Here is a 21,226-nt window from a genome sequence, read left to right on the forward strand (position 1 = left end):
CCTGGCAGTAATTCTGCATGTCTGCCAGAGGTAGGCATGGAGAAATGAAACAGCCATTAACCGCTACCCACATGAGCTCTGGCGAGGGGAAGCTCCCTCTTTAGCAACATGAAATACTGCTTTTTTGGAGAACAACAGAAAAAGTGAAATGCTGACTTGTATTAACTTCGTGGCAGAATTGTAGCTAATAGTTTGAAACTTATAAATTCAATCAATTGTTAAACTGCTCGTCTTGAACTTCAGTCATCTGAAAAAGATATGCTACTATCTCATGTGCAAAGCAAGTATCTAGGTCCAACTTCGAAACATTGTTGAAGATCATCAAGCTTTTCAAGATATCCCTAGTGTGTTCATGAATACAGTGTGTTTATTTAGGAAGAAAAAGAAGCTTAATGCCTTAAATGGAAAAAAAAAACCACGAAGCTTTCACTTCACTATGTAAAATCCTTTTCTGAAGGAACTGTAAAAACGATTTTGCACTATCTGAACTATTTGAGGATTCTGAACATCTTGCGGTTCTGATTTGGGCTGTACAAGGTCAGCTTTTTCTGCTGCTCCTTAAAACTGAATCTTGAAGCTGCTCTTGGTTCACAGAAAAGTTCATAGTCTTCTTTCATGAAAGCCACGTAATTGTCTTGAGAGGAAGTCCTAACAGTAGGGAGATGCAGTATAGATAACTATTCCTTAAAAGAAAACTTGTAGAAGAAATAAGACTAGCAGCAATACAGCTCTAGGAGAGTTGTTGCTGCTATTTAGTTTATTATTAACTATACCTGCAATTAGAAAACTGGCTGTTGAAAATGAGTCATTCTCCTCTTTAGACTTTTCTTTTTTTCAGAAATGGATGTAGAACTGACAGAGATCCATATTTTTAGGGAAGAAATGTCATGTGATAAATGACTATATCTAACCTTTTTCATCTAAAGATTTTTGGCAATTGTAGGTATTGAGTTCAGTAGATAATATGCTATGTCTGTAGATGGTTCTACTTTCAACATGCAGACATAGGTGTGTATTTTGCTGTAATAAACTTCTAGTAGTGAAAGTTATCCATTATTTTTCAATATTTCAAATCTTACATGTTACTAATTTTAGTTGGAAATAATGTGTGGTTTATTATTAACTATAGAGGCAGATGTATGGAGTGATTTATTACAAGCTCTCCCAAGTAAACAGCAGTTTCTAATGCTACAGTAAACAAACTTCAGTACAATTGCGTTAGTAATTGTAATTCAGAGGAACCAGGGTAGGGGGAGTGCTGTTGCACATTGTAACATGAACTCTATGATTTTAACTTTCAAGGTAAAAAAAGGGTAACAAATGGTTGCACCTCCAAAGCTAATTCGGGGTTCCCTTTTGAAGAAAGCTCATCTGAAATACTTTACGTCTTCTCATAAACAACTGTCTGAATCACATCATCCATTACTGATAGACCAAATCCTGTCCCCATCTGGAGATATTTATGGCCTTAACCAAACGGGTTAAACATGTTTGGGCAGATATTCTCGAGAGAGAGAGGAGGGGAAAAAACCACCACCACAAAAAAAACCAACCCCAAAAAAACACCACCAAAAAACCACAACCAACCAACAACCCAAACCCTACCACACTATCCACTAGCAGAGCTTCCAGAGCCACTGACTTCAGATTTTTGCCTAATATTAAATAAAAAAAAGTGCAAACATTTGGAAAATTAACTGTTGCCTTAGTAAGGAAGTTTCTTTATAGAAACCATTTGTGCATTTTTGTCACTTGGATAATTTTCTGGTTCCTGGCATTAATCACTTTCTGAAGGTATTAATGGGATGCTGCATGCTGTTCTGATTTCCCATCTTAAAAACTATATAGTAGAAGTGAGTGAGAAGGGTGAGAATTCTCAAGATATGGAATGAATTATATTAAAGGAATAACAAGTAGAGTAGGATCCTTGAACCTGAAAAGTGACGCAGAGTATAAAATATTCTAGAGGTCCACACAGTCACACTATTAAGACTGACTTCAAATAACAGTTTAGTTTTATATGACTATTTGTTCTAAGACTATTTTGGAGTAACATTTTGTTCATGTATTATCTTCAGGGTCTGTTGAAGACACGACTACCAAAATTACTGCCTCTGAAGGTGGGGGAAGTGCTGCAAATTATGGAAAAAGCATTCCCTCCTCAATGAAGTAGGATTCCCTCATGATGGAACAATCTCTGCAACCATTGTGGACTCTGCATAAAATGGACACATGGAACCATATCTCTGCCAAATGCACCTGTTTCAGTGTTGGACTGAATAGTTTTTTGTGTGTTTTTTCTTTTTTCTACCATTTCAAAACATAAATTAGTTCTCTTAAGAAGTAAGAACTAAAAAAGAAACAATCCTGATTCACAGTAATCACTGCAGCATGTAATATAGATTTTTATTATTATTATTATTATTATTTTTAATAATCTGGGAATGTTTGGATGAAAAAGCTCTTGCACAATGAAAAGCTCTTGCACTGTTTTACCAAAGTCTGGAAGTTAAACTTACTGTGAATTTTTATGATGCCAGTGCAATACTTTTGTTTGTAAGGGTGCTTTTAAAATATCTATGTTAAAATATTGACGCAAAGTTGCAAATGTAGTAGGAGTTGTTTATAGTGTAAATACACAATTTACAGTGACTCTTGTAAAGTTTCATCATTATTTTGGAATAACTTGGAATTTGAGATTTTATACGTAGTCAAGTAAAACCAGTGATGTTTTCATACCAGTACGTTCTTCATAGTTGCAAGTGATGTAATGTGATGACTCTAAGAGGAGGCATTTTTAGTCCAGTGATGGCGGGAATTATCTTCCCAATGCCGAAGCATTTGGGGTGGGGGGGAACACCACCCAAAAAAACCCCACCCTGTTGATTAACAAATACTCTGATGCATTATATTAACAAATTTACATTTAGATGTAGCTGAGAAGTAGCACCTGGGAAAAGATGTATATACAAGTTGTTGATACCTAAAATTCTTGTGTGGAGAAATTCCTCATGAGTTCCTGTGTTTTTGAGCTGACTCTGAGAGTTGAGCCCACCATGCACAAATATGAGTAGATCTTAAAATTTTAGTGTACGCTTGTTTTTATGCCGCACCTCACTGAATACTAGAGGTGATTTTAAGGAAAATATTTACCGAGAATGTTGCGGCTCTACTTCCTTGTGAGCTCTTGAAATGTCTTTCAATGTTCTCTCATGAATTACTAGAGTAACTCTGCTTTCCTATGCCTATTCTAATTTTTAAATGTTTTCCAAATGTTCTTAGTTTTTCAGCAAGATTAGATGAACAGCAAACTTGAAGGTCTGTAATGTAATTTCTTTGTCGTTAACTGCAGTTTTTAGGGGGCATGCACATTTTTTTCCGCCTTTTAGAGGAACTGCAATGTGACGCCACTGTGTTGGGACAATGGGCTGACTTAAAAAAAAAAAAGGCAAACAAACTCCTCCTATAAAACCTATAGTTCGCTGTTTGTCATTCACAATATTTTTTTTTCATTTCATTGTTCTGAACAGAGGTTAATTGCTTTTTATGATTCCTCACAGATTCACTTGTGAAAGACGTAATGTTTAATAAATGGAGTAATTTGTAGCAGCTATAAATTAAGCCAAAACTTTTATGTGCAGCTATCCACAGGTTTAGCCTGCTGGAAAAAAAAATGGATCTAGTATTGCAATTATAATTAGTGGAGCAAATTGAGCAGGGCTCTGCGTTCACTGTAGATTACAATGTAATTAATCTTAAATCCAATATGAATTCTTAATGATTGTTGTGTAAGATGGTAGCTAGAATCTTGTTGGCTGTTGCAACTTCACTCAAAAATTGCACGGGATTCAAGCGTTTACGGTTATGAACAGTAGGTATGTTTTAAAAAATTAAATGTAGGAGCTGACCCATCAGTAAAGGGGGATGTTAATGACAGAGAAGCACTAGAATGTTCCTAGTGTGATGTGTCTGAAAAAAGGAGATAAAAAGTGTTTGCTGTGGAGCAATGATAACTTGTGAGCTGTGATCTTTTCCTTTTGAAAATGCAAACCAGTTCCCATCTCATGTGGTCTAAAGAAGGAAGGCTCATATTATATAGAAACGGATGACCGAATTATTACCAGTTAAACATTAACAAATATTTAACACTATTTCATTCTCCTGGCATCCTTATCAGCTGGAGCTCCGGGCAGCACAAAGTCCGCTGGAAGGTGGGAGGAATTGCCCAGACACGTTGGGTGAACACGGGGTTTGCATCTGGAGCTGGAATTCCTTCCAGGACAGTGCTACACACACCTAAAATTGCAAATTACTGAACTCTGCTTACAGGAGTGTGATTAGACGGAAGTGTTTTGTAGCTGTTTAAGCCTTAAAACCAGCTCTAAACTGGCACCCTGGATGCCAGTAAAGGTAAAAAAGCCAAACCCCAGATTTGAAACTAGGTTTAAATGCTTCTCGTGAGACTCTTTAGATGTGGACTGTATCCAAATAAGGTTTAAATGTGGTATATATGGGTTACGTTTATTAAATGGGAATGTCTTCTCCAGCGAGAAATTAAATTATTAGTAAATTCTACAAAAATCTGTTCAATGTGACTTCTGGGAGGGAGATCATTATTGCAGTAGCAGCTTGTGCAGAGAACAAGCAAATCTGGACAGCTGATTAAGAGGGCTGAGGTCAAATAACGTCATATTTATGAGAACTAGAGCGGTCAACGTCATGTGTTCAACCGAATTTAAAAAAGAGTTTTGAGCGGATTGAATGTTACTGAAAGTCAATGCAAAAAATACATGTTTCCATTCATACTTATCCAGGTTGCTCTAGAAGTTATTGGAGGCTTTTAGGTATTTAATTTTTTTTGAATTCTATGATCTGCAAGCAGCTGCATCCTTTAACACAGGCAGCTGGTGGGTGTTCAAACAAACGACAAAACAAAACAAAACAAACCTCCTGGCCTTGGAAATATACGCAGGTAATGATTTTCTCAACATTAGTATTTGTGTGTGTGTGTAGCCAGGATGTTTTGGGCGGAGGAGCAGACCCTAGAGCCGTCCAGCACACATTTTATTCGCAGTACCCACAGAATTATTCCCAGCCCGGCCCCTCCGACGCCCTTGGGTCCGCCCGCACCACCGACGGCGGAGCCAGAGCAGCCGCAGCCCTTCTATCCCTGCCTCTCCATGGTGCGAGGGGAGGAGCGCTGCCCGCTTCCGGCGGGGCGCCTCTCTCTCTCTCTCTTTCCGCCGGGGAGCGGCATGTGGCGGCGCGGGCGGGCAGCGCGCGAGGGGCGCGGCGCGCGGCGGCGCCTGCCCCGCTAGCAGGGCGCGCGCTGCCGGCAGCGCGAGGCAAGGCGGGAAGGCGGGAAGGCGGCGGGGGGGCCGGGGGGGGGCACGGTGGGACCCCCCCACCCCGGGCTGGGCCGGGCGCTCGGGGCTTGGCCCGCGGGTGCTCACTCGGCTTCGCCTTCCCTCAGGCCGCGGCCATGCTGGGGGGGGACGAGTTCATCAGCTCGCCGCCCAGGAAGACCGTGCGGTTCGGCGGGACGCTCACCGACATCTTGCTCAAGTACCAGAAGGTGAGCCCCCCCAATTCCGGGCCTCCGGGCGCTGGGGACTCTGCACCTCAGGGCTCGCGTCCTCCCGCACAAGCCGTGTCTGGGGCTTGGGGGCGAAACCTGAAGCGGCCGAAAGCTGTAGGCGGTGCCAGTGCAGAGATCTCCCCCGAATCACGGGTGTAAAGCCTGGCTTACCTCAGGGTAAAGCCTGGCTTACCTCAGGGTAGAGCCTGGAGAGGAGGACTTGAGAGGGATCTCATCAACGTTTATAGATATCTCAGGGTGGGTGTCAGAGGATGGAGCAGACTCTGTTCAGTGATGCCCAACAACAGGGTGAGGGGCAACGGGCACAGACCGAAACACAGGAGGCTCCATCTGAACGCAAGGAGAAACTTCTTTCCTTTGCGGTGCCAGAGCCTGGACCAGGCTGCCCAGAGCGGGTGTGGAGTCTCCTTCTCTGAGACATTCAAACCCGCCTGGGATCCTGTGTGATCTGCTCTGGTGACCCTGCGTGAGCAGGGCTGGGCTGGGGGATCTACAGAGGGCCGGCAACCCAACCAGCCTGGGGTTCCGTGATCACCTCAGAGGGTGTGAGGTGCCCCAGCTGTGTCTGCAGGGAGAGCAGCTTGATGTGACCCGGCGGCTCCAGTTGTCACTCAGGGCCAGCGCTTTCACTGCTGCTGCAGCCTGTCTTGGGCTCTCTTGCTTACTTGTGTTCTTCATGTTGCTGTTAAACAACATTATGTTGTTCAGATGTGTTAATGAAATTTATTTTTTTGCTGGAAAAAGAAAAAAACCCCTAGTATTTCCTCATTTTTCTTTCACCTGCTAGGGTGAGACTGCAGATTTTGAGTTGTTAAAGCATCAGCTGTCAGATCCAGACATAAAGGTAAGAATCGTGGTAGTGCGGGTTCTGATGTGTATCATCGTCAGACAAGTAATCCTGGCTCTTACCCAAATCTTTTGCTTTAGACATTTAGCTGTATTGAACAGCTTTTTACTTTGTAGAAACTGTCAGAATTAAAACTCTAATTGGAAAAAAAACCCAATTGTCTGTTTAATGCACGTATATAGAACATGCAGGATCTTGATAAGTGATGTCTCATGCTTACTGAGTCTTTGCTCTAAAGTGAGAAACCTTTTTCTTTGTGACAGGGCCTTTGTCCCAGATACCGTCTCTCTCGGTCACTGATGCTTGTCTTTACAGATTCCTTCTGTAGATCAAACCATGGCTACTTTCACAGCCTTTATGTTGCATGAATTTTTACCTTCTCTGCTCATTAAGAACTTGTTTAATTAAGCAGTAAGGTACATATGCATTAAGTAGCTATATCCAAAATTGTTGTTTCACGACGCTTCTGTATAGCTGTGCATACCCACCACATTTCCTGTCTTTTTTTTTTTTTTTCCTTTTTTTTCCCTTTTAATTAAACAACAAAGCTGTGAGAAGAATACTGCAGGAATCATAACGCCAGATGAAGTTCCTTTTCTCTTTAAAGAGGACATCTTCTAAAATACTTCATTTTTAGCAGGCCTTTTGGAGCTTACAGGCAACATCAGCGTAAAGTTTTCTGTGTAGATTTGCTACTCTTTCACTGTGTCTGTTATTTCAAAACTTGAATGTCACTTCTGGTTAAACTACAGCAAAAAGAAAACTAAGACTGAATGCTATTTCTTTTAAATATATTCTGAGGTTTGCATGCTTTGCTCAGTCTAACTTAAGTCTTCCAGGCAGGCTATTGGTTTAGGAGTTGGGATGCATTTATTTTTCAATCCAAGAACTTTCATTGGTGAGGACACAAAGAAATTCCTTGCATGTTAATGTGAAAATAGTGTCTATTTACAGTCTTAATCTTTTAAACTTTTTATTGTAAGGCTTTTGTTGTTTTCTAGTAATAGGTAATACTGTTTATTGGAATAGTTATCTGTTTTTTCTGCTCATTTTAAGGATGCCCAGATCATTAATTGGCTGCATGAATTTCGAGCTTCTGTTGTGTATTTGACCAAAGAACTTGGACAACTGGTCAGCATTTTACTGGTAAATATCTGTTTGTTATATGGGAAGATGAAGAGTTTAGTACTCAGAACATCTTTCTTTGACATTTTGGTCTCTGCTTGGTTTCAGAAGCTGCCATGGTTGAGGAGAAGCCGAGAGGTGGTGGAAGAATACCTGGGTTTTCTTGGCAATCTCGTGTCAGCACAAACTGTCCATCTTAGGCCATGCCTCCGGATGATAGTGTCACAGTTTGTTCCCCGTATGTTACTTTTCTCTTAATCTTCAAAAATGTCTTTACTGGATAAATTCTGTATAACTATAACGTGTGATGCAGTTGATAACTGGGTTCGTTTTTGTTTCCCGTTGATTACTTTCTTAACTTGAATGGCTGAATTGTGATACAGAGTTTTCTGCACCTAGATTTTAGAAGGCATGTTCTAGTAGCTAATACAGACCTCATTTATGAAGGTGTATTGGAAAGGGTTGAACTATGTAGTGTTGTTGGTACTAAAAACCAAGAGCTACAGTGAGGATTGTGTCAGATGGTCTCAAGAATCTCCTAGTTCTGTGAATGAAACAGTCTTTTCATGAGCTTCTGCTTATTTTAGAAAGTCTTGTGGATAACTTTGATGCTTTAGTCCTGATATGTACTGTTATCCAGTGTGTTTGATTTGGGATTGAAACCTGTAAGGTTTGTACAATTTTGATATAATAATCTCACTTTTTGCTAGCTCGAATAACTATCAGAGAAGATGATGTGGATATTTCAGATTCTGATGATGATGATGAAAGTGAGTATAAAGGAAGCATGGCTCATATGTACTGCTGTAATACCTTTACTAAAGAAGTATACAGCGCGTGTTGCTCCTTTTGTATAAAGTTAATTTAGCTGAGTTAACGTAAAACGTTAAGAGACATTACATCCTTTAATTGCCAAGTCAAAGTCTTTCTTGTACTTGAATCAGTGGTGTCGTGACCGATGCCTTGTTGCTTTCAAAACATTCCTGTTGGTGCAGGATCTGTAGGAACAGGACTGAATGAACAGGAAAATATTCCTAATCCTAGATTGTTTCAAAGCCAAAGAAAAGTTAGGGGTGGTTTGATTTCCATTTTATTTACCTCACTAAAACTAGGTAGGTTGGGGTATTCTTGAGTCTTTTTTTGTTGTCTGCCTGTGTTAAGCTGAAATACAATTGATTTTTTAACAAAAATGCTGCCCAATTAGTGTGTTTATTGATAAGGCAAACAGCTAAATGTCTTTCAAGAATTTCATGTTTTCTTATCTTGAATGCTGGAATAAATTTCAGTTCTGCTTGTGATGACCCCACTACTCTTCTGCTGTTTACTTGTGACACTGTTTGGCTAAAAAGAGCCTGTTATAGAAGCCTAATTATTTGTTTATTTGGCTTTTGTGGAAATGGGGCATAATCTCTACGTAGATTTTTTTCTAGTTACAGACTTAGGTTTAACATATCTTCTAAGTACTTGTGTATTGTGGCTTAAATTTTGGTTTCCACATTTAGTGTTCAGTATGAGAGCATGTTACAATACCTGACCTTGGGGTTTGCAGTGCTTTCAGAGTTTATTGATTGTGATGCCATTAATTTTATTGGGAATTATTTTTCATGTTTATTTTGGTAGTAAGGAAGTTCAATTTCAAAAATGAACAAACAAACAAACAACAAACCAAACCAACCAAACCAAAAACAAACCCAAAAAACCCAAACAACAATAAACCCCACCATTTGGCAAATGCAGTTTCCTTGGGAATCTTTAAAATGTTCAGTTGATATGAACTATTCTTGCTGGTTGCTGATTTAGTTTTCTTTAACCAAATGTATGAGTACTTTTTTCTTTTTTCTCTAGACCTTTCTGAAAACTTTAATACCTGCCATAGAGCATTGCAAACTGTTGCGAGATATGTTCCTTCGTAAGTATATAATCCTGTGGGTTTGTGTGCCCTTTCCTTGCAGATTTAAATCTTGGGAACTGATGAATTATATGGGGTTTGGTTTTGTTGTGTTTTTTTTTTCTCTTAATTGGAAGTGTAATACTTAGTTTCATTGCATTCTTTTTCCTAATATTCACTAACTGCTGGTATGCTTTATCCAATTGTTCTGAAGTTTCCATGGGCATCAGCAGCTGAAAATTCTTTTAATGGAAATAGGAAGTAGGGAAAGTCATGTTTATAGCAACGTATTTGAAGTGGCTTCTAACAAGTCCACAGTGGAAGTTTGCAGCTTGTTTTCTGTTTGATGATCCTTGCAAAAACAGATTTTATACAATTGCTTACCTTAAAATAAAGTTACTGTGAAATAAGCTTATGTCAGTCTGTCTTTAGAGTGCTGGAGCTTCAATATTTTCTCTTGTGATTATAACCTATAACTTTTGGTTTTGATTTGTTGTGTGTGGTTTTTTTAACTGTAGGACACCACAGTTTCTCATGCCAATACTTGTGGAAAACTTTCCTTTCATTAATAAATCAGAAAGAACTCTGGTAAGAGCTGTGAATATTTTTGTTTATTTGTTCTTTTGTTTTTTAATGTATAAATATACTCTATAATACGGCAACTGATTTGGTGGTGTTGAGTGCAGATTTTTGAGTGTATTGTTAAGATTCGTGTTATTTTTATACATGTGTGTATATATATATATATGAGTGTGTCTGTTTAGTATTAGGTTGTCCAAGTGTACTTAAGTTCCTTGTGCTTAAGCATTATGCTCATCTTTAATGATGTAACTGCATATCTTTTCCGCAGGATTGCTTTCTTAATCAATGCACACAAGGGATCTTTTTGACGATGAATCTCAGGGTTGTATAGTAAGGAGACGGTAGGATACCTGTCTCATTTGTTGTCAAAACTGGGAATTATGTATCAGAAGAACAGGGGATTTGATAAGCAGACAGAAAGCAGTGGACATTATAGGTGAAATCCAAATTGCCATTAGTGTAGGGTGTGAAGTTGTTTTATTACATCTTTGGTATAGTGCTCATGTGTGGTCAAAAACAAGCTGGAAACTTTTAACAGGTTACGGCTCTTGTGTGATCTTTATATTTACTTATTCCAACTTGGTATGTTAGCACTTTATTTTTCAAAAGGGCAGAGCCCTGCTTCACCAGCCAAGTTCAAGCTGTGCTGAGAAACCCCTGAAGTTCTTTGTATGTCTTGCTAGTTTTGTGATTGTGCTTCTTTTTAATCCAGGTTACTTTGGGCATCAGTTCCCTATCTGTAAAAAGAAGGGGATGATGGCTCTTGCATGGTGTTAGGGAAAGAATTCTTATTTATTTATTTAGCAACTCAGTGATGAGCAAGTCATGAAGAAATTAATAACTGTGCTTTCAGGGCAAAGTTCAAATTAAGTATAATAAAAACACGGTCCATGCATTGTTGTTAATTATTTCCAATTTATACGTTCTCATTAAAGTAGCTCTATCTATTTGATGTACTGAGCAAACCAGGTGGCCTATGGAAAAATCATATGTGTTCATGTAATTAAAGGTCGTGTCATAATGCATATTCACAAAGAGACAATGGTGTACTTAAATATGGCAATTTACCTCATTTTATATATGGACTTGACAATTTTGCCATATGAAGGTTGCAACATTATCTTGTGTACGTATGCGTATATACATGGGGTGTGCACATGCTCACTCACAGGACTTGTCTGTTAACCTGTTTGAATTGTAATCAGAACAACTCTGAGGAGACTTACCTGTGGAATTTGGGATTGTTGCTGCTATATTATAATGATCTGAAATAAAGATGTATTCAGTCTCACTTTAAACAGTCCTACTAGATCTGGTTGCAGATACAGCGAGGAATATGCTTGTTGTTTTAATTTTCCTAGAGAAAGTTTAGACGTTAACTCCTAGGGAAATGAATAACTTTTCCTATAGAATATTTATAGTCATTTTGTCTAGAGATAGTTGGAAAATTTGCATGGAAATAGTAGCTTAAGAAGTTCTTGATAATGCAGTTTAACAATTGAAAGTCAATGTTTGGCTTAGACATGAATTTATTCTAGATTGAATACAGCCTGTTTAAACCTATTTCTGGCTCTTTAGATAACAGATTAGGGAACTTGTTTTCTAAAAATCCTTGGCGGAAATGCAACTTTCTGTTAACGTTATTATAGATATCAATTCATTTTGTGTTACAGGAATGCTATGTCCATAACCTGCTACGAGTTACCGTGTACCTTCCAAGTCTGAGGCTTCAAATTCTGGAGCTTATTATTGAAAAGCTGTTAAAGTTGGATGTAAGTTTGTTCCGTATCGTCTTTTAGGGAAGCTTATTGTTAAAACACACACAAGAGTAAGAAATGAAATATGCTTCAGTGTTCAGCTCAACAAAAAATATGTTGCAGTAGTGCTCATGATCATGAGTATAAAGCCAAACAAATTTACACTCCATTCCCAGTCTGACGATGTTCCCAGACCTGAGGGCAGCTGCATGATTTGTGCTGTTACACCCTGCATGGCATCTCCGTGCCAGAGTCAAAATGACCCTTTCACGGTGGTCAGTGCTAGTGTGCAGAGAATGTGCTGCTCTTTGTGTGGTTGATCTGCTTTATCATCAGATTTACGGCCTTAAGAAAAGAGGGGTGGAATTGTAAATGATGAAGACTTCTTATTTTGGAGAACCTCAGCATGTAACAGTGTGGGGAAAGCTTGTATTCTGGAGATAAAGCTTCAGACAGTTTGGAGTGTGTGTGTTACATACACATAATTCCCTTTAAAAATGGTTATTTAGTCAAGGACAGAATCTAGTCTAGAAATTACTCGTGTTGTCATTTCTTATATAAAGAATAAAAAAAAACCTTTCACATTATTGTCACAGTCTTAGAAAAATTAATTTCTTGTTTGCAACTACAGGTTAGTACTCCACAGCAAGAGATTGAAGATGCTGAAGAAACTGCTAATAGCTCTGATAGTGAGGAAAAATCTACAGAGGAGGGACTTTTTGACATGGTTGGCTATCTTGTTTTACTAAAAGTTTGGGGTTTTTTTAAGTTAAATTTTCACTTTTGAGGTGGCTATGAACTAAGCATAGGACTTGTCATTACATTATTGCTTTGTTACTGCACTGCGCACAGCTCTTGACACCTGAACAGCTGACAAACTAATGTGTTCTTCAGGTGTTGACTTCATTAATGTAAATACCCAGTGTACATGGCAGCGAATGTATTTCATTGTGTAAAAACACAAGCAGCTATACAGAAAGCTTATTAAAGAATTCATGCTGGTTGGCTTAGTTTACATAGATCTGCTTACTGCTGCTTTTCTAAAAATAAGACAAAACTTTAGCATATCACTGAAGGAGAAATTTAGTTTCACTTTTCCTGTACTTGCTGTCTTTATGATGTTGTGTATATAAAAGCTGCCTGACTGCCATTTTGTCTACCAGGAGGAAGATGAAGAAAGAAAAGCAAACAAAATCGTCTCTTCTAGTAGTGAGAGAATGGCCCATCCGCTTGCAGAGCGCCTTGATATTTTGATGACCATCCTGTTTTCCTATATTAAAGATGTTTGCCACGTGGATGGTAAGAACACTTGAAGTATAAAGAAATTTGTTGTTTTGCTGACAAGTAAGAAAAGCAGAAGAGGAATTCTTGCCTTCTGCTGCTGCAAGATAGAGGCCTCGCCCTTTAGCAGCAGAATTCTGCCGTCAGCTGCAGTCCCCGTTCCTGCCTCTGTGCAGTGTTGCTGGCAGAGGATGCAAAGGTGCATTTATGACTTCGAAAGTCTAGTCTTTAGCTGGAGACATTTTAAATATATATATGACACTGTATCCAAATGTGGCATTACAGATATTAGGGTAAAAAGAGTTTTGTTTTTTTTTTCACTGTGCTACAAAACTTAGAGGATTAGAAATACTTTGCAATTAACCACAGTGTTTTATCATTTGCTCTACTATATTGCTTCAAGTATTAGAATTAAGGGTCCTTCCAACCACAAGGACTGGAAATAGATTAAAACAACCAGGCCAGGCATGTCACTTAACTGGAATTGCTACAGCAAGGTTTTGTGTTGCAGGAAAAAACCTGAAGGAAATGTCTTGCACTGGCATTTAGTAAGGCTTTGAATTTCTTAGATTTATATGTTTAAAGCAGACTATTTAGAAACTATTTTGCTGCATCTTCTTCACATTAAGTCAGGTAATTTTTTTCTTAGTGTTTTCTTCTGACTCTTCTGAATTAACACATTATTGCAAAGTTTGCGTGTGTGCCAGCTTTATATGTGTGTGTGTACACATATACACCAACATAAAAGCCTGTAGAACTGAAGTCCTGGAAGGTATTACTATAAATATTTTTTTAGATGTCAGATAAGCCTAGAAGTCAACTTGACGGTGTTTACATATTTCTTACTGGTTTAGAAAGATATAAATGCCACTTTTACAGCATGAGGGCAGGAAAAAACTGAAATGGCTTATTTTGTTCTGTTCTTTTTTGTGTAGGTAAGCTTGATATCAACAACACAAAGGATTTGTATCGGGATCTAGTTTCTGTTTTTGACAAGCTCATTTTACCAACCCATGCTTCCTGTCACGTACAGTACTTCATGTTTTACATCTGTAGTTTTAAATTGGTGAGTAGAAGCTCTTTTTAAAATTCAGTGACTTCTGTCGTTTCTGCATCCTCGTTTTGGATTTTTTTTTTTTTTTTTTTACAGCAAATAGTTGTTTTCTGCTGTAATTCTGGTATTACCTTTCATTTGTCTGGAGTTAGTACATCAGGATTCATGAGTATCTTTGCTTTCTTTTCCTTCTCTGTTCCTTTCTTGAAGCTTTTCTTTATATGCTTGCTCTTCCCACGTTGTTCATAACTGCAAACAGATGGAATCTAAGCTGATGTACAGGATCTTGGTTAACAGATCTCTTCGACAGGAACCAGTTGGACTCTTGAACCTGAGACGAAGTGCTCCAGCATCCCAAAACTATCTTAAAGATTCCGTTTGTGATAGCGTTTCTATTTGGAATTGGTGTCTGCTGTTTGTTCCTCCCCTTCCCCATCTTCCCTTCTCTGTCAAGCAAACTATAGTTCTTTCTCTTACTGTATAAAAATAAGAACACACATGCTTTTTGCATAAGAATAGCTAAAGATCTGGTTAAGCTAATGCCCTGTCTCTGACAGGGGTGAATAGTGGATGTGTTGGAAAGAATATCAGAACGGGGAAAGCGTGTGGCGATGCTTTGCTGGAATACCCTCGCAGCCTCCAGCAGCTGTCCCGTGACTTCCTGAGCCAGAGTGATGTTCTTCCATGGTCACAGCCCATGATGGACAAATTCAAGGAGAAGATATCTCATGATGTTGTGCTTTTTGTACTGATGTGAATTTTTGGCATCGTGAACTTCTGTGGCAAAAAGTTCCACAATATAACCATTTAAGGTGGAGAATCACTTTTATTTCTCTAAATTCGGCTTCCTCCTGTTGTCATTGGATGTCCCTGACCTCTTCTGCTGCAAGAGAGACTGAACAGTTGCTTCATGTTTACCTTCTTACTGCTCTTGTTTTTAAACACTCCTGACATTAATCTGGTCCTGACTTTTTCCTAGACTTCTGGTTCCATTTATATTTTACAACTAAATACAGAAAAAGCCACAGAAAAGAGTGCTCTTCGGTCATGTGTAGGAATAGTTATTTACTACAGTTACAGGTAGATTTTTTTAATGGTTTGGTTTTGGAAATTGTGGGAATTGAGTATTAGAAAACTGTTACTTAAACAATGTAATAGCACAAACCCTCATGATTTCTATGTTTCTTGTTTCCAGGCATTGGCTGAGGCATTTTTAGACCATCTTTGGAAAAAGCTGCATGATCCAAACAATCCTTCGGTGATCAGGCAGACTGCTGGGAGTTATATTGGCAGCTTCTTGGCAAGAGCTAAATTTATTCCAGTTGTGTAAGTTTATTTGATATATGAGCAGAGCCAAACAATTTCTGAAGATTGCTGAGGCTAAGTACAGAATTCACAGCGCGCGCACAGCGTTGGTCGGCTATTCCCACTGCTTTGCCAGTAAGCCCGTATCGATAGTCTCCTTTGTCCTTTCTACAATACTGTTTCAGTATTGTCTTGAAGTTTCCAGGAAAGTTTTGCATTTACAGGATGCAGACTAATGATTGCGGGGATTCATGACTTGCTGTTTAAGGCTTCACTTACCAAGAAGTGCTGAGCACGGGTAGGTTGTGTTGACTTCAGGCAGAATCAGAGATGCCTGGCATATCTGATGTTCAGAAGCAGATATTTTTAATGCCCTGTGTTAGGTATTTTATGTAGGCTCTGAGACAGGGAAGTCAAGTGTTCAAGCATTTTGGTACAGATGGATTAAAATACTTAAGCAGATGGGTGGAAGTGTCTTCTGTTTTACGTACACATTCCATATTTTGCTGTTCAGGGTGGGCTTGGTGGCTTTAATGTTGACCTTAATTTGATACTGGAATTACTTGTTGGACGTAGGAGGCATCTCTCTCTGTACTACCTGTAGCCCAGGATTCTAATTGTTTACTCTGTGTGTCACAACATGTGTTCATGGATTCATCTCTTCTGGCATCTTGTGCTTTCACTGATGGGGATTTTACGGGACTGATACATTGATTCATTTTATGCTGAGGTTAAGGAGAAAGCTTGTAACAGAATCTCCTTTTTTACATTGATGTTTTCTTACTGATGTTTTTATAACCACTGAGATCCTTGAATACTTGTTTAACAGCTTTTCTACACCATTTCAGGTGCTATTTTTATGCTTTTTTCCCCTCCTCCATTATAGTACAGTAAAAGCATGCCTGGATCTTCTGGTGAACTGGTTGCATAAATACATTGATAATCTGGATACAGGGGCTAATGCTTACTGTGATGTAGCTCTCCACGGGCCATTTTATTCTACGTGTCAGACGGTGTTCTATACGCTTATTTTCCGTCATAAGCAACTTTTGGATGGAAACTTAAGGAAAGGTGCGTATATTACATTTCGACAGCATTGTGATTCATTTACTGTTGATGTGTTTTGTAATGGTCAGTTCAGTCAAGTGTCTGGTGGCCAGTTTATGTTGTTGTGCTCTCCGTAAAATGAGATGGCTTGTATACCGGTCGGGCTACCAAGGGTTACCAGGCTAAACAGGCTTTTTTTTTTTTTCTTTCCTCCCACCGTTGGAAACATCAACACTGATAACTGCTCAGCGTTGATATCTGGCCCCACTTACTGAGCCTGTTTGAACTCTGGCTGTAGTGTGGGCTTCAGTTAATAAACTTTCTTGATAACCTTTGCCTCTGTCAGTCCCTGTAAGGGGTGCACGAGTGTCGTGGCTGTGTTGGAAGGATCTCTCAGCCATGAGAGGTTACTGTTATTTGGAGTAGCTTTTCCACTGAATGCGGTGTGGGCTGGATCTCTGCTGCAAACGAGCACCCTAAGATGTGCTTCTGTGGTGTTGTGCAGAGGGCAGGCTCTCAGACTGGGCATTCTTAGACATTAAGTTCATCTTATGTGTTATGTAACCGATATTTGTCAATTGTTCTTATTTTCAAGGTCTATCCTATCTGCAGAGTTTAAATTTTGAGCGCATTGTCATGTGTCAGCTGAACCCCCTGAAGATTTGTATACCTTCTGTTGTGAACTTGTTTGCTGCCATTACCAGGTACCTACTAATTTATTTCAGTTTCAGCTCGATATAGATAGTTGTATGTGTGTGTGTGTCTAACACCAGCACAGTACTTAGAACATGGGATTCGTTAGGCACAGTATTGAGCATTAACTGATATATACATATACAACTTGTATAACACTGCCCATATTCTAGGTGGGATAAGTTTGTTTCTGGTTCAGTTTTGATGAAATCCTACACTACTATGAAACTAGTTGCTTTGTGTTGGACCTTGTGACTATCTTGAAAATCAACATTGGTTGGAAAATGGAAGATAGAAGTGATGTTTGTTAAAAATATAGCTTTGTATTTTGATATCATCTGAAATTCCTTCTTTCTGTGTGCTAGAAATGCTTTTCTTTTATTACCTTTTAAAGGAAATACCAGTTGGTGTTCTGCTACACAATTATTGAGAGGAACAACAGGCAGTTTATTCCCGTTGTTCGAAGTGGTGCCGGGGGCGACCTTGTGCAGACATGCACTAACCCACTTGACAGTTTCTTCCCCTTTGATCCCTACATCCTCAAAAGGTATAGATTGAAAGTAATCAACTTGTTTCTGCCTTGTAGAAAATAATGAACAAAAACTAAGAAACCGTCAGTGTTATTGCAGTTCACTTTCATCCCTGATCTTTAGTACTTTTCACTTGCGTGTTTTAAACAGAGACTGTCAAAGGTTTGAATTGAAATTTTCCCCCACTGTGACATATAGCAATGAAGAACGAACAGGACCCAGTTTCCTGGAAAGTCTAGTTAGTATGTTTGGTCACTTTTTCTTTTGGTTTTCCTTGTTTTAAGCAGTCTCTAAAATATCCTAATGTGAGTACATATTTTGTTGGAGCTGTGGTGGTGTTGTGTCATTTCGTTGTTGTGTTGGTTTGGTTTGGTTTTTTGCACCTTGAGTGCATTGCTTCTTGATGGGAGACTTCAGCTGATTTTAAATATCTTGCTTTTTTAATAAATAGTGGATTGTTTGCAGCTTTTCAGCTGCCTAGCACTATGATGCTTTAATCACTTTTTAATGTTAGAGGGCAACATTCTGACTTTTTTTGTGTCTTAAAAAAAATGGTCTCCACAGAAGGGAGACCTTGCTTAGAAGTAGAAATTATTAAAGAAGCCATATAATATTCTAAAAATTCAGAAGAAAATTATGCTTATTTGTGAGCATAATGTAGCTGTTAAAAATACCCAGCTGCGAATTAGGAGACCTGACTGTATCAGAACTCCTCAAGTGAACCATTGTAATTTATACCTATCAGCAAAATGGACTTATTTATTTGTGGGATTAATTGGGGATTACGTAGGGGTTAATTTAATAGTTTGTAAAACCCTACATAGAGCTATCAAAATGCCAAACGTTTTATATTGTATTATTAAAATGAAATACATACAACTTTTCCTGAATACATTAACTCACACTGTTTTAATTCCTCTTTCAGGTCAAAGAAGACTATTGATCCTTTTTATCAGTTTTGGGAAGAGCTGAGTGCTGAAGATCTTGAGAATCTGAAGAAACCCATTAAAAGGGTAATCTTTTCTGATCAAAATGCAGTTCAGCTTGTGCCAAATCTCTATCAGCTGCTTCTGTTGTAGGATTAATTTTTTTTAGTAGATAAGACTATACTAAACTTTCATGAGACTGTGATTGAAATCCTTCTAAAGCTCCTGTGGAGTCTGTCCCGTTGTCAGATTTTTGTTTGAGTTCTTCAAATGTTGCGTTTTTCTTTCCTTCCTCTGATAACAAAAGGAAAATACTTCATGGTGTTATAGCTTTAACTGGTAACTTCCTAAACTTTCCTATAACGTTTTGATTAACAGACTTGATTATTGCAACATTTCAGAATTGATTTTAGAAATACCTTTTCTGATGTCAGCATTCATTATTCTGCCAAAACTTAAGAGACCTGGAGTATCTTTCTGCTCTCCCTGATCCTTTTAAATTTATGCAGGGTACTTCTGAAGATGAAGATGACGACTTTTTGAAAGGGGAAACCCCTCAAAATGACGGTGTGGTTGGAATTGCTCCAAATTCTTTCTGAGTCCTGTACCCGGAGCCCAGTGAGCAGCATTGGGTGCCCTCCAGACTGTTATGTGCTGTACCCTCAGTGGCATGGAGAATCAGAAGTGAAAAGGTGGAAAATTGTGTGCAATTTTTTGCTCTGTCAAGAGACTTTAGCTCAACTTTCCGAACTGGCAAATGTTATATAACTACATTTAAGAAAAATTATTGTTTCTTAATCATCAGATTTCTGCAGATATGTTACGATAAAGTCATCTGTTGCTAGAAAAGCCTAGAGAATAAATAGGGTGATATTTTACAAATTTCACATTGAAATGGTTTCTGTGACTTAACAAGGATTTTTTAATAGTTTTTCCTGACTCTTAAAACCTTTTGTTTACTAATGTTTCTCTACAAAGTTTTATATATCAGGAGCGAAATTCTGGTCTTTTTCCCTACTGATTTGTGTGGGGATCAGAATTCCACTGTCAGGATTCAAACTGTACTCTGGCTGCTTTTGAGTTGGTTTCAAAGCAATGCTCTGGTCCCGTGAGAGGGAAGCCGTGAATCGAGTCTGACAGTGATTCTTTGCACACATCTCTGAAGCTTTTCCTGTCCATAGCAGCATGTTTGGTAAAGCCATGTGCTGGTAGAGAGTGCGTTCAGGTGATAAGTGTTGGCGCTCCTTAAATATGTTGCTGACACACAACTTTCCCACCTGTGAAAGTTCAGACTTGTCAAAGCGATGATTGTTCGAAGTGTTGAAAATGGTGGAATAGCTGAATGTATGACTTGTAGATAGTTTTCTCTGGAGTGCTTGTGAAGCGCTCCGAGACAGGTATTTATTTTCAGGTTTTGAAGTTTATGTGTGAATGCTGAAAAGACAAAAAAAGAAAATCTTCCCTCCTAGAAAGGAAGCGATGGTGTCACTGGTGGCTTTGTGTTGTCCACGTGTCACGTTTCTTGTCTTTTATTTTTGTGATTGCTGGCTTTTTAGATTTCACTAAGAATATAAACAATGGAAAAAAATGTTATTTGTGTATTTAGCTGAAAACTTTATGCATTTGGGACTAAACTCCAGTAGCTGTGCAACTCCATTTGCCCTGCCTTAGATTCTGGACTTGAAGGCTTTCAAGACAACGGTTTTATTCAGAGCCAATAAAGATTGATGCAACCTGTGCAAATCTTACACACAGAGATGTGTTTTTTCAAAGGTATAACTGAGGATGCCTCGGTGTGGTCTGGCTTCTCAAAGTCAGGATATTTGCTCTGACAGACGGCAAAAGTGAAGTTTCAGGGATAATACTGAAAATGCAGCAGTGGAAATCATTCATCATCGGGTAAATTGAGACTTGGTTTTTGTTTTTATTTTTAGTCCTCTTTACTGTCATTCCTGAGTGATAAACCATAGATTTCCATCTGAAATAACTGTATTCTCTCCTGGCATGGAATAGAAACGTCCTCCCCTCAGCAGCCAGGAGAATGGCTGGTGAGAGCTGCCTCTGCCTGTTCTGTGGCTGCTGTGGTCAGGTCACAGGGCTCCGTCGAACTTTCCAAGGTGTAACACCAGGTGTGCGGTACAGGAACTGCCATATCTCATTGAAGCGGAAAAAAAGACATTAAGTGATGCAAAGCATGACAGAGAAATATGTCCAGACGTTGAATGGTCAGTACTCTTGTTGCACAGTTAACAGTTGTGTGCTGATGGGACTTGCTTAAAACAAAAGTTCCGTGAGGAACTCCTGGTGTTCCTGCAGTCTCAGAGCCCTGGTGTGCTTTGCTGGAGACTTTGTCCTGTGAACGCCGTGGCTGGTTGGACGCGGGAGTGTTGCCCTACCTGGGAAATACTTTCTCCAGAGGACACGCTGTATCTGCTATGGCTGTTCACTTTCCCGAGAGCTGGATGGGCAGGTGGAGCTGGGTTCCTGGTGGGGTTCTGGCTGTGGGCAGCCCGGCCCCGCTGTGTCCCCTCCTGCACGGGCTTAACTCGGCTGCTGCGCCGCGGTTCTCGTGCTCCTACGTGGGGAAGGGGG

At 39.2% G+C, this 21,226-nt stretch overlaps 1 protein-coding gene across 1 annotated transcript; it reads left to right on the forward strand.

The window, feature by feature from the left end:
- Positions 1-5,252: 5,252 nt before the first annotated feature.
- RRN3 (RRN3 homolog, RNA polymerase I transcription factor) lies at positions 5,253-20,382 on the forward strand. Its single transcript, XM_065644985.1, is given in 19 exon segments — positions 5,253-5,345; positions 5,474-5,575; positions 6,387-6,443; positions 7,503-7,592; positions 7,680-7,809; positions 8,282-8,341; positions 9,417-9,480; positions 9,978-10,047; positions 11,715-11,813; positions 12,430-12,525; positions 12,962-13,097; positions 14,015-14,145; positions 15,329-15,459; positions 16,325-16,509; positions 17,081-17,189; positions 17,573-17,725; positions 18,634-18,721; positions 19,144-19,230; positions 19,232-20,382. Coding segments are annotated over 18 exon segments (1,950 nt in total). The 5' UTR covers positions 5,253-5,345; positions 5,474-5,482; the 3' UTR covers positions 19,403-20,382.
- Positions 20,383-21,226: the final 844 nt, after the last annotated feature.

Source organism: Caloenas nicobarica, chromosome 14, assembly GCF_036013445.1.
Source record: "Caloenas nicobarica isolate bCalNic1 chromosome 14, bCalNic1.hap1, whole genome shotgun sequence".
Lineage (NCBI taxonomy): Eukaryota > Metazoa > Chordata > Aves > Columbiformes > Columbidae > Caloenas > Caloenas nicobarica.